The sequence below is a fragment of the Ictalurus furcatus genome, chromosome 13 (assembly GCF_023375685.1).
Source record: "Ictalurus furcatus strain D&B chromosome 13, Billie_1.0, whole genome shotgun sequence".
NCBI lineage: Eukaryota > Metazoa > Chordata > Actinopteri > Siluriformes > Ictaluridae > Ictalurus > Ictalurus furcatus.
The window spans coordinates 23,414,486-23,436,338 of record NC_071267.1 but is presented as its reverse complement, the minus strand read 5'-3'; the positions used below and the strand labels follow the sequence as shown (position 1 = coordinate 23,436,338).

The window sequence follows — 21,853 nt, the reverse complement described above, 5'->3', positions numbered from 1 at the left end:
ATCACAGAAGCGGCGGCTACGTCCAGCGGCGTGGAGCCGCGCATTGAAGGAGATGCTGCAGAGGATACATATGAGCATCACTGTACAGTGTAGATTTACACCCATGTATACACAAAAACAAACACACCTTTCCAACGGGCTGGAACTTCTTCATCAGGGTGGGGTGGGGTGGAGTGGTGATTCTATGGGGTCTGAGCCTGATATCACAAAAATCTTTCAATGTGTAGACTACAAAGTGGGTAGAGCGGTCCTTTTAAACAGTTTCAGTGATAATCACTGAACCGTGTTGCTTCACTGGTTCGTCAGGAACCCAGAGTCACGATACTTCTTTCTGTTTAAATAGTGCGCTGTGGTGGGCCTGCAGATTTTACACGCTAGCACTTGATTCCACAAACAGAATACATGTAACCGCCCCTCCTCCTACAAACCACACTCGGTTGTTTTGTTCTTTCTTTTTTTCTTTTTTATACGCGTGTACTGTGATGATACACTCGGCTGGAGAAACTAATTTTGTGCAATAGCCCTTTACCGTCATTTGTAACTGTGCACGATCTATTCCCACGCTCGGTTTGCTCAGATGAGCGCACATAAGTAGATACGGGAAAAAGATAAATGCCACGATTAAAAAGCAGTGGAGTGGATCGGAAGAGTAACAAAAGCTTTCCTGAGTACAACAGCAAAAACAAACCAAATAAGGAGAGGTAGGCCCAGGGAGAAAAAACGTCATTTGGCTGGAGAATGAAGCTAACGACTGGAGTACCTAAAGGGTTTTACACATTAAATGGTGCTACACCTCAGTGACCAAAGTCTCTTGTACGGTAACATTATCTGGTAAAGGCGATATTTATTTGGAGAATACGAATTCAGTGGTTATAGGGCTTTACTTTTCAGCCACTCCCTCAGTAAAACACGAATCATTCAGCTTTAAAGGAAGATAGTGGGTGTTGTTACCGAGACCCACGCTGCTGTTCTCCAGCAGGTAGCTCAGGTGATCAAACATGGCCTTCTGGTTCTGACGGCTGATCCGGCAGAAGTAACACAGAAAGCGGCAGCAGTTGGCCACCATCTTAGGAAATGTGATTTCCTAAAAGAAAAAAAACAAACAAACTATAGCCATATCACGGCAATCTTACTGGTCATAATCAAATTTATGAATGTAACACTATTTTAACCTAACCTAACCCTAACCCTAACTGCCAAGCACGCTACAGGGTACGATGGAACTCTACAAGTAAATACAATTCGTTTGCTCTTCGGTGTTTCGGATACTGACTCGTTTTACAGTTATAAGAAATTGCTTGTGTGTGCTATATATGAATGGTACAGTACCACTTCTGCTCTTGATTTCAGAGTATGAAGTCATATAAGCAAATCAATAAATCCATGTCCACTATAGAAACCTTTTCTTCAGGAAACCAGGAGCCCTTTAGGAACGCATGGACTTTGTGCATGTCTGTTAAAATCAGGGCTAATTTTACTTCCCAGAACCCTTTCAGTTCCTGCTCCATAGTAAGCACGTTTGGGCAGACCAGGAACTACTCTGGGTGGAGCTTATTATACTGAATGTAGCTGATTGGTAGCAGGGCTTGTCCTCTACATGTTTGCTGCAGTGGTTTTGCTGACATTATGTTACTTTTGTACCGTTTGCGTCACTTCAGTAATTTTCTCCGATGGCCTCCTATGTTAATAGTTAAGTAAGGAATAATACACCCTGCATGCACAAGTGCATTATTTTCATATAACAGCACAATCTGGAGTATGCTATTCTGATGATACCACAGAGATTTATTTACCAAAGGTTACAATGTTTCATTTATTAATGCTCGGAATGTGCGGCGTTTTAACGGTTTATAGTCAAATGTAATGTTGTGGAACATCCGATAGACGAGTTACTTCCTGTTCTCACTTCTGTTATAGCCGCGATAAACGGGCATTCCCTCACCAGCCTCACCAGCCTAGTGCTCTCTGTCTCCATGACTGTTACAAAGCAGAGACTCTCTGATTGTTACAACCGTGACTCCATCCGTCCATTTTCCGTATTGCGTATCCTACGCAGGGTTGCGGGGAGCCTGGAGTGTATTCCAGGGAACTCGGGGCACAAGGCGGGGGACACCTTAGACGAGGTTCCAACACATCGCAGTGCACAATCACACACATTCACACACTACGGACAATTTGGAAATGCCAACCGGCCTACGACATGTCTTTGAATTGGGGCAGGAAACCAGACTACCTGGAGGAAACCCCCCGAAATACGAGGTGAACATGCAAACTCCATGCACACAGGGCAGAGGCGGGATCCGTACCCCGAACCCAGGAGGTTCGAGGCACATGTGCTAACTACAAAGCCACCATGCGCCCCCCCCGCCCGACTCCTTCCGTAAATGTTAACTAAATATCTCCTGTCTTAGCTTCTGTAGGGCAGTACTAAGTGAAAAAGATAAGATCTTTAAACAAAGTAATAACAATTGACACCGATCATCTTGTTCAAAAGTTTACCCCCCCCACCCCCACCCCGGGCTCTTAATCTATCGTGTTGCCTTCGTGAGCATCAGTGAACGTTTGCACCGTTTGTAATAGTTGTGTACGAGTCCCTCGGTTGTCCTAAGTGTGAAAAGGCGGAGCTCAATATCATATAGACACTATTGGAAAGGGCTCCAATATGCAGAATATGCTGGAAAGGCAAGAATGTGCAGGATCTGGAGGATTGTTCATCATCCAGGTAACAACACACATTATTAAGAACCATGGGTATGTAAACTTTTTCATAAATTGGTTCATTTGTGTAAATTCAGTTATTTTTGTGTCTTGTGGACTATATGTAAACATTTGTCACGTGAAATTTATGGCAGTATGTAATTAAAAACAAAATACAATTTTAATGATCCTTATTAATCTTATCTTATTTTTTTTAATTATTAACATTTTGCAGATTCTGCAAGGGGTGTGTGAATTTACGAGCACAACTGTATACTCCTATTGTTCACATTTCCTGCCAGCAGTATTCTCGGTAATAACACGTTCTCTGCTGACGATCTGTGCTAGGAGTCATCTGAGGGATCTAGAGTTTGATCTTTTTTTACCTGCTGTTTTTAGTTTGTTTTGAATGATAGGCTAGTCATTCTCTGCTATGTGTTTTTAGGCAGGGTGATGGTTACCTTGGACTCTCCCCCACCCAGCACATTAACCATGACCTCCATGACAGTTTCATGCATGCCCAGAGCTCTCATCAGGTTCGGGTGCTGATAGAACACCTTATTGTTCATGATGTCGCTGTAGAGGACAGGAAATGAGCCATCAGGGTTCCCATTGATGGTAATACATTTTTGATACATGAAGTAGTTTAGAGAAGAGAATGACACAGTGTTTGTTTGTTTGTTTGTGTGCGCGTGTGTGTGTGTGTGTGTGTGTGTTCACCTGAGGCCGCGGATCATGAGTTTCTCTTCCTCGCGACCCATGCGGACGCTGAGGAGTGAGCGGATCTGTCCGAGCGAGGCTAACAGGTTGATGGTGTCCTCCACAGAGACAGCGTTGATGGTGTAAGTTTTGGGCAAGGCGCGCACCTGCCCTCCGATTCCATCGTACTGTCTGTGTAACAGTACAAACATGGCCCTGACTAGCTCAGGGTCCTCGATCACAGACTCCTGAGCCCAGCGCACCATCGTCTCTGAGATCAACTGCTGCAGCGTGCCTAGACGGCGCAGAGACACCACCCATTTTACTAAGAAAAGCTTGATGTGATTTAGCAGCTAGAGACAACAGAGGTCTACTGAGAAAACGAGCGACGCACACGTAAGAAATTGCGAGGACTTACTGGGCTTCTTGGCTTTTTTTTTCTTCGGGAGGTCTGTCATTTTCTTCTTCAAGTACGCCACTTTTTCCACCAGGGACAGGAGACGCCCTCTGATTGTGAAATCGCTGTCTCCCTCCCCCATCTTATCATCATCTATCTCTATACCTGCACCGACACACACAATATTATCAACATATCACTCTTATATCGAAAGGATTAAACAAATTAAACACTGACTTGAGTTTCAAGTTCAAGTTCAAGTTGAGCAGTTCAGAGATGAACGTGCTACTGTGTCCGAGTTGTGCAGCGCGAACAATTTCTTAAGGTTGTTCACATTAGATTAAAGGCGGTCGTCCTCATATAGTTTTTTACATACATACATTTTTTATATATATATATTAAACGTGTGAAATCGGTGTTGTAGACAAAAATATCATCGTGCCGACGTATTCATTTCTTTCATTAGAAAACTAACATTTTATTTGCAAAAAAATCTTTTTTTAAACGGACGACTCGAGAGAAATATTCCGAAAAGCAGCCGATGAGAGTCCGGCGTCGGTGGGAACTCCTTTAATACTGTTTAAAAAGCATCTCGGGGGAAATTCCTCAAGAAATCGGGTGAGAAAACGCCAAGAATACATTTCTGGAAATTCTAGGCGAAAAGGGCGTCTACTTTGAAGATGCGAAAATACTAAATTATTTAGATTTATTTGGGATTTTTTTATCACGACATAATTCCCATAGTTCCATTTGTGTTACTCCAGAGTTTTGATGACTTTATTATTATTCTAAAATGTGAATTAATAAAAATAAGAATGAGTGTGTGTAAACTTTTACAACATTTTAGTGTATATAACTTGAGCTTGTTAATCAGATATATGGCTTTAGTGCAGCTTCCATTGTTGAATCAAAGTTTATAAGGAAGAAAGAACCTTCCACAAAAGTGTGTGTGAGTGTGTGTGTGTGTGTGTATTTGTACCACAGTGTGTCATGAGATCCTCATGGAACTGTAGCAGCTGCTCTCGGATGTCCTCTGGACAGGGACACTCTTGCTTCTCATCCTTAAAGCTGAGCAGCATGTTAATCTGAGAAATTAATACACCCACACAGAGTCATGCACACACACACACACACACACACACACACAATACAGTCTCCAAGTGCACATAACAAAGGCTGTGTGATTAAAAAAAGATCCTGAGTAGTGATTCTAGTGATTCAGACCTGCTCCTGGGGCGGCGAGCGGAACTCTTTGGTTTTGCGAGCAGTGAGGGCAGCAGACATGTTGAGCGCCTGCATGACCTCGTTATAGCGGAAGCGCTGATTTTCCTGCAGGTTCGCTACGAAGTCATCAGAGAAGGCCACAACTGCCTCGATCCGGTGCCGGACCTGACAGTCACACAGATACTGCAGCAGGTGGCACATCTAAATAAAAAACATTTTTACATTTAATCATTTGACAGAAAATTGTATCCAACATAACTTACAATCGATCGGGCAGATGAAGGTTAACAGCCTCGGTCAAGGATTTAAATCGACAACTTTCTAATCGGTAGCTCCGAGCCGACATCAATACGTTTGATAGTATCTTAAAACATTTTCATTTCTTCAGAAGTGCACGATTTTCACAACGACCCTGGAGATGTTTACTGAGGATCAATGAATTAATGTTGTCCACTGCCAGTACGACAAGGCAACTTATGTTGAATGCTGATTAATTAATAACTGGGTGGCTGTGGATCAAGTGGTAGAGCGGGTTGTCCACTAATCATAGGGTTGGCGGTAAGGTTGGGTAAGACGCTGAACCCCGAGTTGCTCCCGATGGCAAGTTAGCGCCTTGCATGGCGGCTCTGCTACCGTTGGTGTGTGAGTGTGTGTGTGAACGGGTGAATGAGACACAGTGTAAAGCGCTTTGGAGAAAAGCGCTATATAAGTGCAGACCATTTACTATAAACAAAACCGCAGAGCCAGCAATGGAGCAGGAGAAATACAATATATTGGTGTGGCGAGAAAAAAAACGGCCCGCATTGACACGCGTGGCACTGGTTCGTTAGCGCGTTAACAAACTACAAATCTCTCTCCTTCAAAGAACTGCCAGGTAATAAGGAAAGATAGATATACAGGAGGTAGATAGAGGAAAATAACTGACAGGCAATCAGGGCCGAGGTGGTGCGACATAATGGAGAACGAACTAACTGAGTCGACATCTCAGCCACAAAATACAAAGCCTACAGTATGATGTACAATCGTTCAGTAACGTGTAAGCAGTAGCACAGGAGGCTATCTAAGGCACTGGAGACGTGCATTTCACAAACACACACTGAAACTGTTTTAAAACACTAGAGATATATATGTATTAAATATATATATATTTTTAAAGATTGATCTGCTGTGTTGTATATTTCTGACCTGGAGTTTGACAGGTTCGGGCAGCTTCATTTGCAGCAGGCCTTCCTTGGGCACTTTACTCTTTCCACTCTCCCCCTCCTCTCCTCCTGGACCTCCTTCAGTCCTCCTCTCTACGTGTTCGGTCTCTCTGTCTGGGCTGACGGCCCTGCCTTGTTCCCCGGAGTCCTGTGAGAACACGCTGGGCTCGATGAGCTGCAGGATGGCCCTCAGGTCTCCGTTGTGGAAGATGCCCATGATGAGCAGTGTGTAAAAGAGCTTGATGAGAGGCACGAACAGAAACTCTGTGCTTCCCCCTACAGGGTCTCGCACGTGCAGGCTGCCCTCCTGTACCGCCTCTGTAAGCATCTCCATCGTGCGGCTCTTCAGTTTCTCCAGCGGGAACTCTGGGCTGTATTGGAAACGGTCGCTCCCGCCGCTGCCGTTGCCTGTGGCGACGGCGCTGACAAAATTCGGAGAGGAGAAGCGCATGCGTGGTCTCAGTGAGGTGCTCAGGCCGATTCCCGGCAGGCCGTGGCGCTTCTTCTGCTCGTCGGGAAAGAGCGTGATGCTCTTGGTCTCGTCGGTCATGGGCACGATGTACTCGTTGTTCATCATGAGCCTGGCTGTGGCGTAGCTGCTCAGATGGATGTCAATGAGCAGCTCGTAGTAGCCGGTGCGCAGCAGACCTGCCATACTCTTGTTCTGAATGGCTGAGAGAAGCTGAGACTCGTCTACGTGGCTGCAGAGCGCCGCCGCCACACGGTGGTTCCCCAGAGCACACACAGCTGAGTACAGACGCAGCGTGTGGTAGTGGAACTGCAGCAGCTCCCGCTGTTCTGTCAGCTCCAGGATATCCACCGACCTGCATACGCAAACACACACAAACACACACACCAGAACACGTAGCTAAACCAGCGCATCTTTACGAAATCCAAAGAAAATGTTATGATCTATACAGATAAATAGCTAAATATATCATTCACTGCAGAGTGTGATACTGATGTGTCACAACAAAAAATACCTTTGAGAAAAATCAGTATGAGCCTCTGGGGGACATTGCCAGGGAGTGTGTGTGTGTGTGTGTGTGTGTGTGTGTGTGTGTGTACCTGTTCTCCTCAGGTATATGCAGGGCCATGAATTGCAGCGGTTCTGTGCATTGCACCATCCAGCCGTGCCTCTCATTGACCCTGGTGACCTCTGACCTCAGGAAGTGATTGGGCACTCGGCTCCACAACACAGGCGTGAGGAATTGGACATGCAGGCGGGGTGGACACTGAGACACCGCGTTCTTCCTCTCGCTCTTAAACAGCCCGGCTGATAACGGCATCACGTTCTGAAACACGCGCAATGAAGCATTCACTCATATACAGTGGTGCTTGAAAGTTTGTGAACCCTTTAGAATTTTCTAGATTTCTGCATAAATACGACCTAAAACATCATCAGATTTTCACAAAAGTCCTCAAAGTAGATCAAGAGAACCCGATTAAACGGACGAGACAAAACATATTATACTCGCTCATTTATTCACTGAGGAAAATGATCCAATATTACATATCCGTGAGTGGCAAAAGTATACCGTGTCCTAATCATCAGCAAGTGGTTAAGAGTTAGGGCAGACGTTTAAGGACATACTTCAATTACTTCTAGTAATATTAGCCTTGTACCTCCTGCAAACCTCAGACAACAGACACTTCTTGTTTAACTTTGAACACAAGATATAATATATAGGTAACATGCTCACCTTGATTCGTCCCAGCTCAAACTGGAAGACGTTGGGGCTGGTGGCCTGAGCGAACACTGCAGGGAATAGTTTGGTGCTCGGCTCCACCTAGACACACACACACACACACACACACACACACACACTCTCGATATCATTTGCTGACACTCGACTTTAAACCCTGGGTCTGTCGATGGGTCCAGACTCACTGTCCTTACTCGTGTAACAGAATCGTTTATTGTGGTTACTGAATCGTACGCTTTATAATAAATAACTGAATAATAAGCAGAGATGTGTGTGTTTATATGACAGTCTCCCTCACTCCTACACACAGTGGCCACTTTATCAATTCAATTCAATTTGAATTGTATAGATTTTTAATGTATGAATTGATCCCTATCCCTTTATCACATACACCAGCCATGCAGGTGTGCTTTTGTAGTATTTTTCACTGTAGCCTATGCACCACATCACATTAGCAGCACATACACCATCATGTGAATGTCAGTGCTGAGCTGAGAATGGTCCACCAATCCAAATTCTCAATGATGCTCAGGGAGAAGGGGGTTGATACACGTGGTACATGCGACCTCTCATTAGTACGGCCACGCACACACATTGTCGTACCTGGTAGTAAGTGTTGAGCTCTTTGCCATTGGCTGTGAAAGTGAGCAGGCCGCTGGCCGTGTCCACCATGCAGCCGATCTCTAAGCCGTTATTGTTGCGGCCCTGCCCAGGGTTATTACTCTCACCGGCCCACACCATGTAGCAGTTACTGCGCTTAATACTGCAACACACACACACACACACACACACACAGGGGAAGACAGAGAGAGAGAGAGAGGGAGACGGACAGAGCAACATTAGTTACAGGATAGCAACGAAACAGCAAATGGAACTATCTCGCAATGAGAAAAGTCACCATAAAATTCTTACCATAAGAGTACGTTACTACAGAGTCAAAAAGTGCAACTGTGTAAACAGGAACTTTTGAACAGGAAGTTTGGAATAACTTATCCAGCTGTGCAATGATGGAGACTTGAGTACAAAACTGTTCGTAGCGATTGCAGTCCTAAGTGTAGCTACTGTACTGTATAGCTACAAAGTAACCTATGTAGTAGGTGGGCCAGGTATATTTAGTCATACTATTTACACATTACACATAGATAAGCTTATAACCTGCAGTTTAGCGCTGTGCATGTATGTGTTGTGAAGAACTAGAGGTGATTTGAAACAAATATTTTAGATGAAACAGATTCCCATTACATGTTAACTACATTATCTGTACTCTATTGCTCTGTTGGCGAGACCATAAATAGGTTTTTCAGTTCTCTACACAACCGTATCACGTCTCTAGATTAGCAGGGGACGAGCTCTGCCCCTTGACGATCAGCTAAACAAACCGATTAAGCAACAGACCTAGAGTCACTGACCTCTCGTGAACTTTGCCCTTCTCGTCTCCGAGGGTGACGGTGACGGTCCGGACCTTGTCGAGATGAAAGGCCGGGTCGTACTGGTGGAAATCGGAGGTCACCCAGCCTACCCACACGCTGGACGGCTCCTGGCCTGGAAAGATCCGCACTGAGTAGTAGTACTGAACCGCCGGGGTGGGGGGGGGCAGAAAAAAAAAACACTGTAACCCGTCAGCATTTATAAAATCATACAATATATTTATTATATTGGCTTTGGATCTGAACGGAGATGAGATTCAATTCGAGGGCATCTCTGGGAGAATGTTCCGGGTCTGTTACAAAGTGACAATATTTACACGTTCAGAAGAATCTGATAGCTGCAGTTATTCGGGGGGAAATGTAAAGGTCTTGAACAGAGTTTGTTTGGTTTAGGTGACCACTTTAATTATTCATGTGCGTTTAAACACACTCCCGTTTTGCCTCCGTGTCTGATATTATTATTGTCCCGCTACTTTAATGTGATCTTCTGAATTGGACGAATGACGTGGATAAGCGCCATTCACTAAACGCAGAGATAAACGCACTTGTACTGAAGCTGACACATGAGCAGTAGAAGTGTTGGTGAATTGTTACTTCTCACCGTGCACGTCTGCATGAGGAACTCATGATCGTCTCTCTCATCGGCCAGCACCTCCTCAGACAGACGAGCCGAAGAGTTACTCGTGCTGAAATCCGGTTTAGACTTTTTCAACATGAACCTGCACACACACACACACGCACGCACGCACACACACATGCACACGTTTGTCTTACACCTATATTTATTTTGAACTAAACCTCTTGCCTACCTGGTTAATTTTTGACCATATAAAATTCAATTCAATTCTATTCAGTTGTATTTGTATAGTGCTTTTTACAGTGGACATTGTCTCAAAGCAGCTTTACAGAAACATATAAACACGGGATACTGATTTTAAGTGTGTGGATTAATCTCTATTGAGCAAGCCAGTGGCGAGGAAAAACTAGCTAAGATGATACGAGGAAGAAACCTTGAGAGGAACCAGACTCAGAAGGGAACCCGTCCTCATCTGGGTCACAACGGATAGTGTAAAAGTAAAGGAAAGTTTATTATGGTTTTAACATGAAATCTTTGTTGAACTAGTCCACTGTTCACCAAAGGAGACCCGCAGCAACCACAGCGAGAATGTCCATGTGGAATTGAGGTCCAAAACTATTTCATGGTACTTCAAGCGGTACCATCCTAAGCAATCTCCAAAAAAAGAAATATAAGCAATATATATTATCCTTATAACAGGTATTATACGTAGTGACATATTGTGAATTATTCAGGGGTGAAGAGAAAAATCTTCGGGGAAAAATGTGATTTATTTTAAAAATACATTTTACTTAATATTGTTTTCTTAACAATACAATTTGTAATGCAAGTAACGTAATTTTATTGACATCAGTAATTGTAATCAAATTACATCCATTTAAAATGTAATGCGTTACATTACTGTGTTATCATAAAAAGTAATTGGATTACAGTAACGTGTTACACCCAACTCTGGACAGAAGTGAGGGTGCCGCATCAGTGCAGTTATTTAAGCTGGGAACACAGCCGAGCCGAGACCACTGGCCAAAAGATTACTTAATGTACGATGGGAGGAAAGAGGGTGGGGCTTTCAGTGGTGTCAGTTAATATTGGATATAATCTACGCAACTGTCAATCATTCCATATTCATATGACGAATGGCTCATCAGCTGTTTTTATAAGGGGGGAAAGAAGGTAATGTGCTCTTTTAGTATATTTCTGAGTGATCATTATGCCTTTTTCTGTATTCCTGCCATTGTAACATTGGAATCCATCCATTAATCCATTCAAGCAAATCCGATTCCACACACACACACACACACACACACACCTCTGTTTCAGTTTGGATGGTTTCTCCTGGTTGTAGTCCTTGTGGTTGTTAAACTCGTCCCTGTCTTTATCCGGGCCGTTCGAGCTCATGTGACCATGAGAGGTCTTCATCAGCACCTCAAAGTCTGACACTGTCTCAAAATCTTCCAGATCTTTCTTCGGAGAGAAGAAGCTGCCGTTAGCCGGTAAAGTCCCACCAGCGGGTTTCGTGAATCCCTCGGCACACTCGATGGGCATGCTCAACCGGTAAAATACGATATCTGTGTTACTGTTCTGGGACCCAAATGACCTCTGTGTGACCTTTAGGCACGGCGGACTCTCCACTGTCCCATCAATTCTCGTGACCTTTCGAAGACAGCAGACAGACACACCACTAAACACACTTGGTATTATTTCCACTGAGCATAATAGTAAACGGAGTTACTCAAACTACATCAAGCCTGCCAAGATTTAACGGACATGCTCCATGATTATGTAAAAAACGGAATGATCTGACCCGAGAGTAGTAAAAACAGAGGTACTGAGTGGAAGTAAAGCCTCCTATGCTTGTGAATTAGCTGAAAATATCTGAGTGTAAAATACAGTGTGTGAGCAGACCTCAATGTGCTCATAGCCTGGAGGTACAGGGATGAACTGAGGCAGCCTCTTGCTGAGCCACATGGTGACGTCTCGGTTCATGTTGACGGCGAACGGCTCGTAGCCCTCCTGCAGGCCGCAGATGGTGAAGAACTTCAGTGTGCTCACGTCTTTCCCAAAGTTCATCCGGCCCACCTGACTCACGCCCAGACTGCACACCGGGATAAAACCTGTCTCACAGCACACAGTGCAAGAAAAGGAAATAAAACACAAACCTAGAATAGGCTCCACCTATGTTAACAGTTCATATATATGTTCATGTATATATATATATATATATATATATATATATATACACATATATACACATACACACACATACATACATACATATACATATATACATATACGCATACATATACATATATACACACACATATACATATACACACACACTTTATTTGCCAGGAACAGTCACACTCGGACCACAGCGAACATGTTTTTGTTTTCTTATAATTTGTCATTTTGTATCATAGCTTATCATAGCACACTTCCTGTTCCTAGTGCTTTGGTAAATATACTACATGTGAAGCCAGAGCTAAGTAAAATGACGCTCCACTACACACAGCATTAACGCAAGAGTTTGGCAAAAAGTAAAATGTACACAAACAACCAAGACATGCTTGTTGTCTGAAGTTTGCTTCTGGTGTTATTCTACTGAAGCCATGACTCTAATGTAGCTAACCAAGCTTTAAACCTATAATCTAAATCAGTTAACTACACACCGTAAGCCCTGCAGCCCCAATACAAGACTACAGTAGATATAAAAAGTCTACACACCCCTGTTAATATGCCAGGTTTTTGTTATATATATAAAAATTAAACCAAGATAAATTATGTCAGAACCTTTTTTACCTTTATTGTGAAATTTTAAATTGAAATTGTGAAATTAAAGTGAAAAACAATAAGAATCATTTTAGGAAAATAAGAAAAATAAACAAATGTACTATAACCTGGTTGCATAAGTGTGCACACCCCTAAACTAATACTTAGTTGAAGCACCTTTAGATTTTATCAAAAACAATTTTTATCATCATTCACTCTTTTTGGGTAAGAGTCAGTCAGTTTGGCATATCTTGACAATATTTTGCCATTCTTCCTTGCAAAAGCATTCTAACTCTGTCAGAGTGGCAGGGCATCTCCTGTGCAGAGCCCTCTTCAGGTCACCACACAGATTTCTGATTGGATTGAGGTCTGGACTCTGGCTGGGCTATTCCAGAACTTTGATCTTGTTTTGGTGAAGTCAATTCTTTGTTGATCTGGAGGTTTGTTTTGGGTCATTGTCATGCTGAAAGGTAAAGTTCTTCTTCATCTTAAGTGTTTATATATATTTTTTTGGTTTAAAAAGGCTTCTGTCTTGCCACCCTACCCCACAGCCCAGAGATATGAAGAATTCAGGAGATGTCACATGTAGGGAGCAGCCAGTACTTGCCAGAAATTGCTGCAATTCTTTTAAAGTTGTTGTACGCCTCTTAGCAGCCTCCCTGACCAGTTTTCTCCTGAGCTTCTCATCAATTTTAGAGGGACGTCCTGTTCTTAGTAGTGTCACTGCCGTGCCATATTTTCTCCACTTGTTGATTATTGTATCCACAGTGTTCCATGGTATATCCAATGCCTGCGAAATTTCTTGTAACCCTCTCCTGAATTATATTTTTCAACAGTGAGATCCTATACCTGATTTGAAAGTTCTATGTGGCCAATGGGTTTTCTACATTTATTTACATTTATGGCATTTGGCAGATGGCCTTATCCAGAGTGACTTACAGAAGTGCTTTGAAGACTCTATCAATAAATACATCCCGATACTGGTTCACCAGGTCACGGACTAAGAATACTATCAGTCTTAAACCTCTGTTGGGAGATAATATAGTAAGAAAAGTAAGAAAAGCACACAGACAACACAATTTCTTTTTTTTTTTTTTTTTTTAAATGAAAAGTGCTAATTTGAGTGCTTTAGGAAGAGGTAGGACTTTAGACGTCGTCTGAAGACCGCCAGTGACTCAGCTGTTTGGACATCTAGGGGAAGTTCATTCCTCCACCTAGGTCCCAGAACAGAGTAGAGTCTTGATGCATGCCTTCCTTGTACCCTCAGCGATGGTGGCACCAGTCTAGTGGTGCTAGAGGATCGGAGGGACCGTGGGGCAGTGCGGGGTGTGATAAATGATTTGAGATAGGTGGGTGCTGGTCCATTTTTGGCTTGGTATTCAAGCATCAGTGTTTTTAATCTGATGCGGGCAGCTACAGGAAGCCAATGGAGGGAGTGTAGCAATGGGGTGGTGTGGGAAAACTTAGGAAGGTTAAAAAACAAGCCGAGCAGCTGCATTCTGGATCAGATGCAGAGGTTGAATGGTTCTCAGAGGCAGACCTGCCAGGAGTGAATTGCAGTAGTCCAGTCTCGAAATGACAAGAACACCTGAGAGGCTTGTATGGATAGAAATGGACGAATCCTTCTGATGTTGTAAAGGAGAAATCGACATAAGCGTGTCAGATTAGCAATGTGAGAGGAAAAGGACAGCTGATTTCCATGGTTACCCTAAGGTTGCATGCAGTAACTGAAAGTGGGATCAGCGAGTTGTCCAGGGAGATCACAAGATCTTGACATGGTGATGAATCACCTGGGATGAACAACAGTTCAGTCTTGCTGGGATTAAGTTGCAGCTGTTGAGCTGACATCCATGATGAGATGTCTGCCAGACATGCTGAGATCTGAGCAGAAGCAAGAGGATCTGAGGGAGGGAAGGAGAGGATGAGTTGACTGTCATCCGTATAGCAGTGGTATGAGAACCCATTTGAGGATATGACCTCACCAAGAGATCGAGTATAGATGAAGAACAGAAGCGGACCAAGTACTGAGTCTTGTGGGACACCAGTGGAGAGTTTGCAGGGAGCAGATGTGGATCCCTTCCATGTCACCTGGTATGACCAACCTTCCAGGTAGGAAGCAAACCACTGCCATGCTGCAGCACGAATTCCAAGACTCATGAGGGTGGACAAGTGAGTCTTGTGGTTGACCATGTCAAACGCTGTTCAAAGGTCGAAGAGGATGAGGACTGATGACAGTTCGACTGATCTAGCAGCATGTAGCTTCTCAGTGACCGCCAAAAGAGCAGTCTCTGTAGATTGTGCCACTTTGAAGCCAGACTGGTTAGTATCTTGGAGGTTGTTCTGTGAGAGGTAGAGAGACAGTTGATTGTAGACAGTGCATTCAAAGATTTTAGAAAGAAAAGGGCTGTGATACCAGTCGGTAGTTGCCGACGTCAGCGGGATCCAGAGTGGGTTTCTTCAGGATGGGAATAACCCTTGCTCACTTGAATGCAGTTGGTACATAACCAGAGGATATGGAACCATTGATGACACTTGTGATAAAGGAGAGGAGGTCTTTTGAGATGGTCTGGAGCATTGCGGAAGGGATTGGATCCAATGGGCAGGTGGTAGGGGTGCAGGACAAGATGACCTGCAGGATCTCTGTTGCTAGATTAGAAAAAAGCTGCCAGTGAAAGAGAAGGGGAATCCTCGATGGGTAGTGTATACCGAGGATATCAAAGTCTACTAAAGGGGGTAGAGCTTTTTCACACTTAGCTCCTAAAGTCTGGAATTGCCTTTCTGATAATGTTCAGACACACTCTCTCAGTTTACAGACGACCATGTGCATTTGTTATCACTGCATAATAAACAGACTAAGATCGCAGATTAATTCAGGCCAAACGCTGTATAGTTTAGCTATACAGTATAATGATCCGTTATGCCAATGGCACATTTACTGTGGTCCAACTGTAAAGAGGCATATTTAAAGGTTTTCACTGCATTTGGGAATCTGGGTCAAAATTGGCACAGTCTGCCAATCTAATGATTGGGTGGTATTTTCATTCTGGGTCCTGGTCCATATCAAGTCTAAACTGTGGCAGTCAGATTCAAATGAGTCCATCACTGCTGCTCCATGGTACTATGAGTTCCAGATGGAAGTGTATATTCTCTATCTTTTGCTACCTGGCCAGTAATATGGATGATCTCAATGTATCATTTCGACTGCAGTGTTTGCTGTATCATAGCAACCAATAGGTGGCAATATGGTCTTCTTTTTGTAGGTGTGCAGTGATTGTAAAGGATTTCTTAAAGGAAATGTTTTCACACACACACACACACACACACACACAAACACTGCACAATTACAGTGACAGTTTTGGCTGATGTGGATAATGGAAACATCGCACTGGCTTGAACACATTTCCTTGTGTGCTGGGTTTTGCTTAGAACGCAATACAGTATAATTCTACAAACGAACAATATGATTTACTAGGAGTATTTTTATAATTATATTTCTTCAGTACTGTACTTGTGAAATAACATCAGTGTTGACTATATTAACCATTAATGGATCGTCATGCAGTGTTTCTCTTCTAAGGTCAATCTGAATTGATCTTTTGTGCACCCCTAATATGTGTATGTGTGTGTGTGTGAGTGTGTTTGTGTGTGTGTGCACGTTGTTTGTTTCTTATTTTGTAGAATCAGCTTATCAGGGCTTAGAGGCATCAAACCACAGACAGTAAGCCCGCTGAGATTCACTTTCATACATAGACATACATAGAGCATACATAGAGCACACGGGAAAATTAAATAGATAGCATTCTTCAGAAAACTAATGGCATCATGAATATTGCTTAGTAAAAGGAAATTTTTGAAGAAAACCTAGCTGCGTCTGCCAGGAGGTTACAACTTGACCATACTTACACACCCCCCCCCCCCCCAATCATCATATTAATGATCATAATGTAATAAATAAGTCTGGAGTTGATTGTATCTCCACATATACAGAACACATATGTGATCTTCTCTACCAAATATCTGCCTAACATGTAGACTGGCGCAGTAAATGTGTTCCATGATTTATTACAGCATTATATTTTATAAGCCATCATTAAAAAGCATCTATAGTAACAATTTAGCAGGCTCAGCTACAAAGCACTAGTATGGTGGCTAACACCTGGTCAGTCTGAGCTGCTCTCTATCTCCAAAACCATTGTCCAGTCTCAGCTTAAATAGAAATGGCTAAAAACAGCTCACAGTATTTGAGTCTAATTAGTCATAGACATATATTTATATACTGAGTGGGTGTTATTTTCAGACACAGGATTGAAAATCCAGTGACCCAGAGTAATAGATGAATATCTACAATCACAAATCTGAGAGACAAAAACTGAACTTACAGGGAAATGAGGAATTAACAATCTAAGAGCAGACGAGATTCAGAAATCAGGAAAGTCACAGGGTACAAAGACAGCTCAGCCTGACTGACTAAAGTCGAATAATGACTTAGCAAAAGGCAGGGGAAAACAAGCTAAACATATGCACTGTTTTCTAATAGGACAGAATAAAAGCTACATGCTTACACATACACAGCTAGCACCACTTGTTTGTTATAAGATAAGATAAGATGTACCATTATTGATCCCCCATGGGGGAAATTCAGTTGACACAGCAGCACGGTAGGAGGAGTAACAAAGAAAATAATTCTATAAATATCTATTCAATTGAAATCATTGAAATAGTAGAAACAATAGAAATAATAGAAACAATAAAATAGATATGTGTGTATGTACATATGCTAGAGTTCTATGTGTATATGTACATGTGCAATATCCTTGGTATTTATATACCATGTACTATGTGCAATATCTGTGGAATGACAATTGTTTAGATAACTCTTTAGTGTGTGTGTTTTTGCAAGACTCCGTCAGTGGAGTAGGAGGTACTGGGTATTGTGGCATTGTAGAGTCTGAAGGCTGATGGCACGAAAGATCCCCCAGATGTTTTCAGGCATGTGGCTGGATGAATCTGTGGTTGAACGAGCTCCTGAGCCTCTTCAGCTCAGCATAGAGAGGAGGATAAGGATTGGCCATGATAACTTTCAGCTTCCTTCTCATCCTCTTACTCTACACTGTCCAGTTCCATCCCCACCACAGAGCTGGCCTTCCTGACCAGCTTCCTCGGTTTGTTGGCACCACAAGTCCCAATGCCACCTCCTCAGCCCACCACAGCAAAGCAGTGTTGCGAGTCATCACATCTGACACGTGGCCTGACATACTGCAGCCTGTCGGTGAGATAATCAGTGATCCAGGCCACAAGGTCCTGGTCCACTCGCATTACAGAGAGCTTCTCAGCCAGCTGGAGTGGCTGGACCGTGTTAAAAGCACTTGAGAAGTCAAAGAACATTATCCAGTGATCCAGACCACAAGGTCCTGGTCCACTCGCATCACAGAGAGCTTCTCAGCCAGCTTGAGTGGCTGGACCGTGTTAAAAGCACTTGAGAAGTCAAAGAACATGATCCCCACAGTGCTTTGTGACCTCTCCAGGTGTGTGTATGCTCTGTGAAGTAGGTAGATGATTGCATCCTCCACACTGATGTCATCCTGGTACGCAAACTGCAGCGGATCCAGGCAGTCGTGTACCAGAGGTCTGAGGTGCTGCAGAACCTCGAAGCCTCTCAAGAGTCTTCATTACGTGTGATGATCAGGCCACAGTTCTGAAGTTGCTGAATGTGCTGGGATGTGCTTTCTTGGGCATGAGGACTATGTAGGATGTCTTCCAGATCTTAGGCACCTTCTTCAGCCTCAGGGAGAGGTCAGAAAACACTCCTGCCAGCTGGTCTGCACACACTTTAAGCACCCTCGGGTTGATGTCAGGTCCTTGTTAATGCAGGTCTTAGCGAACTGCCTGTATCACCTGGCTGGTCGTGATCATAATGACTGGGAAGGCGGTGATGCTGTCTTCCAGGGTATGGGAGGTGTAGTGATGTCTTTCATTGTCTTTGTGTTGTCTGCTGGTGAGAACAGGTGGGCTGTGGCTGTCATGCCTCATTCTTGTGGTGCCACAGGGAGGCCTGTGGAGGAGGGGGTAATTGAGGTGTGAAAGGGGACAGCCATCTTGGAGGTGTGAATGGGGACATTTGAGGAGGTGGAGAGAGGTTCGGCTTGCACTGGTGAGTCAATCCTGTTGAAAAACTTGTTTAACTTGTTGGCATGAACCTTTGTCCCCTCAACTGTTCCTTCTATTCATGCCAGTAATGCTCGTCATTCCCCCCACACCTCTCTGGGATTGTTCTGTTGCAGCTTCCCCTCAATCCTGTTCTAACAGCAGTCTTTAACCCTCCTCTGCTCTTTCTGTATTCCCTTCTTGGCATCTACAGTGTCCCCTGCCATGAAGGCTCTCTTCTTCCTGTTCAGTAGGGCTTTGATATCCCTGTTGATCCAAGGCTTGTTGTTGGGGAAGCAGCAGACCTTGGTGGGAACAACACTCCTCACAGAACCTGATGTAGACAGTTACACAATGAGTGAGACCCTCTATGTCATCCCCATGATCTTCCTGAAACAGCTCCCAGTCAGTTGTGCTGTAACACTGCATCAGGGCCTCCTCTGCCTCCACAGACCACATCTGCACCGTCCTAGTGGTGATAGACTGTCTCCTAACAACAGCCTTGTATGTAGGATTGAGCTGTATCAGACAGTGGTGTGATTCGCCTAGGGGGGAAAGGGCAGTGGTGCTGTACGACTCTTTAACAGTGGCATACAGCAAGTCCAAGGTCTTATCCCCTCTAGTGGTGCAGGTTGCATACTGTGCAAAGTTGGTCAGGGTCTTTGAGATTTTAACATGATTAAAATCTCCATTTATTATGGGGAGTGCAGTGGGATGCCGTGTCTGCAGATCTGCGATGGTGGAATAAATGATGTCACAAGCGTGTGCCGCCACTGCCGACAGTGGAATGTAAACAATAACAACAATGGTGGATGAAAATTCCCAGAGCATTTACTGTAGTATAGCCTCAACCTGATGGCCAGCATTTCAACATCAGACATGCAGATTGTTGCCTTCGTAGTAACATGCCCTGGGTTACATCATTTGGATTTAACAAAGACAGCAAGTCTTCCACTCAACTTCTTATCGCTCTGTTTCTCCCTGTCCGCCTGAACCAGCGAGAATCTCGAGACTCGAACAGTCAGGTATTTTCCCGTTATATCTGATGTCTCCATCAGATATAACACGCTGCACTCCCGGTACTCGTGCTGCCTGCCTACCAGGGCAGAGAGTTCGTCCATCTTGTTAGTCAGCGAACGTACATTCCCCATGACAACAGAGGGAAGACAAGGCTTGTATCTCCACCTCCGCTCCATCACCCCTGCTCAAGTTCCTCGCCGCCGTATCCTTAACTCCACTGGGATCTACTTCTGACATGTGACTGGTTGATTCCGGTACTGGAGGAGCTCCTCACATGAGTTGACTATGGTGCATAGTTGTTTGGTGGTCATGGTATCCTTTGTCTTGGTTGCAGTGTTCTTTGTCTTGCACACTGTTAAAAAACTAGACTGGTAATCCTACTTACACAATAAATAGTCCAAGCTACAATCTATTGTAGCAGTGCTCAAGTAATAAAATATAGTAGTAAAAGTTAAAAAAAAGTAAAGAAAAAGAGTTAAATAGGAAAAGGAGAGAGAGAGAGAGAGAGAGAGAGAGAGAGAGAGAGAGAGTGCTGCTGTGCCGCGCTGTCACTCCCTGCAACACTGTTCACACTAATTTATTCTGACTTAAAGAGATCATTCAATGATAATGCAAAGCTTGGATAAACTAAACATTTATGACAGGCAAGCCACATTAACATTGTTAAAGCTTATGTAGTTTACCCAACATTAGCTACTATGGGTGTAACAATTCACTCCGGTTACGATTCAATTCAATTCGATTCTCAGAATATTTTGAACAAAATCTGAATGAAGAAAAACTGTGACTGTAATGATCGCCGTTTTATTTCTGAATTTAAAACAAGAGTCTGCACTTAAATAGCAGCTTTTTAACTTTAGCAATTGTAGAAAGTGCTTTACACTGTTTTTCATTCACCCATTGCAAGACACTGGCCTGCCATCGGGAGCAACTTGGGGTTCAGTGTCTTGCCCAAGGACAATTCGGCATGTGGAGTCACGTGGGCCGGGAATCGATCCACCAACCCTACGATTAGTGGACAACCCGCTCTACCACCCGAGCCACAGCTACCCGAGCCACAGCCACCCCACAATACAAAACAATGCAAAACAAAACACATTTATGTCTGTATAAAACTTAACAAATAAAAAATTGCTCAGAACAGAGTTTTAATATTATAAACAAAATGTAATACAGGTTATTCATATCTTAAAAATAAATAAATGTTTCAATTCAAGTCTGGGCAAAAAGATTGACTGAAACACAATGAGCTGCATAGCAAAGCCTGAGGCCTCATTTGAACCAGAAAATAGAGCTCCAAAGTTGGCTAAAATGACCGTTTCAAAGTTACTGAAGAGCCCATTTAACTGCTATAATGATTCAGGGTAACTGTGCAGGCTCTCCAGGAACGAATGTGATCATGTGATCAGCGTGCTCTCTCTATGTATTTTAACTCTATGGGTGATGCCACACTACATTAATATGGAAGGAGTTCTGGTAAACTACATTGTGGCAGCAGGAGAGTGACTGAGCACTGGCTGTACCTGGGAGGAGAAGTCATAAGGTGTGTTCGACTTTGGCTGGATGTAACCGATCGGCGATAAACAGACATCTGAATTTTACGTGTAGCAACCAGAAACACTTTTCACCGAATAGGTTACTACAGTGCCTGTATGTACAAGGAGAAAGTTCAACATACGCCGGTATTATTTCAAAACCAATAAAGTGGGGTCTATATTTTGATCAGTTTTATTTTGATGACACAACATGACACAATATAACATTAAGATTACATGAAAAGGGTTTTTACGGTTAGAATAATACGGATTTCTGAGCCTTAGGGGATCTGAAGATGTCAGAATAAACATGAAAAGCACGTCATCGTTGTCGTGGCTGAGTCTGGCCAATCGTGAAATAGCGGTGTCGTCATCAGAGCTCGTGCAGCTCTCGCGGTCTTTGATGCCATACAGTGACGTGACGTCACAGTGACGTGGCGTCGGCGCCGTCTCAAT

General features: G+C 43.6%; 1 protein-coding gene across 1 annotated transcript in view; it reads right to left on the bottom strand.

Moving 5' to 3' along the window:
- Positions 1–21,853, bottom strand: part of ryr2a (ryanodine receptor 2a (cardiac)) — a 222,034-nt gene that overhangs the window by 71,278 nt on the left and 128,903 nt on the right. Inside the window, exons 28-42 of the mRNA XM_053639919.1 lie at positions 11,835–12,043; positions 11,239–11,582; positions 9,954–10,071; positions 9,335–9,495; positions 8,529–8,688; positions 7,923–8,009; positions 7,288–7,514; positions 6,203–7,043; positions 5,018–5,218; positions 4,773–4,878; positions 3,815–3,958; positions 3,418–3,691; positions 3,159–3,273; positions 952–1,084; positions 1–55 (exon numbers count right to left, since the gene is read on the bottom strand). The exon at positions 1–55 is cut by the window's left edge and continues 49 nt beyond it. Coding sequence (XP_053495894.1) covers positions 1–55; positions 952–1,084; positions 3,159–3,273; positions 3,418–3,691; positions 3,815–3,958; positions 4,773–4,878; positions 5,018–5,218; positions 6,203–7,043; positions 7,288–7,514; positions 7,923–8,009; positions 8,529–8,688; positions 9,335–9,495; positions 9,954–10,071; positions 11,239–11,582; positions 11,835–12,043 — 3,175 coding nt within the window. The remainder of the gene's footprint in view (positions 56–951; positions 1,085–3,158; positions 3,274–3,417; positions 3,692–3,814; positions 3,959–4,772; positions 4,879–5,017; positions 5,219–6,202; positions 7,044–7,287; positions 7,515–7,922; positions 8,010–8,528; positions 8,689–9,334; positions 9,496–9,953; positions 10,072–11,238; positions 11,583–11,834; positions 12,044–21,853) is intronic.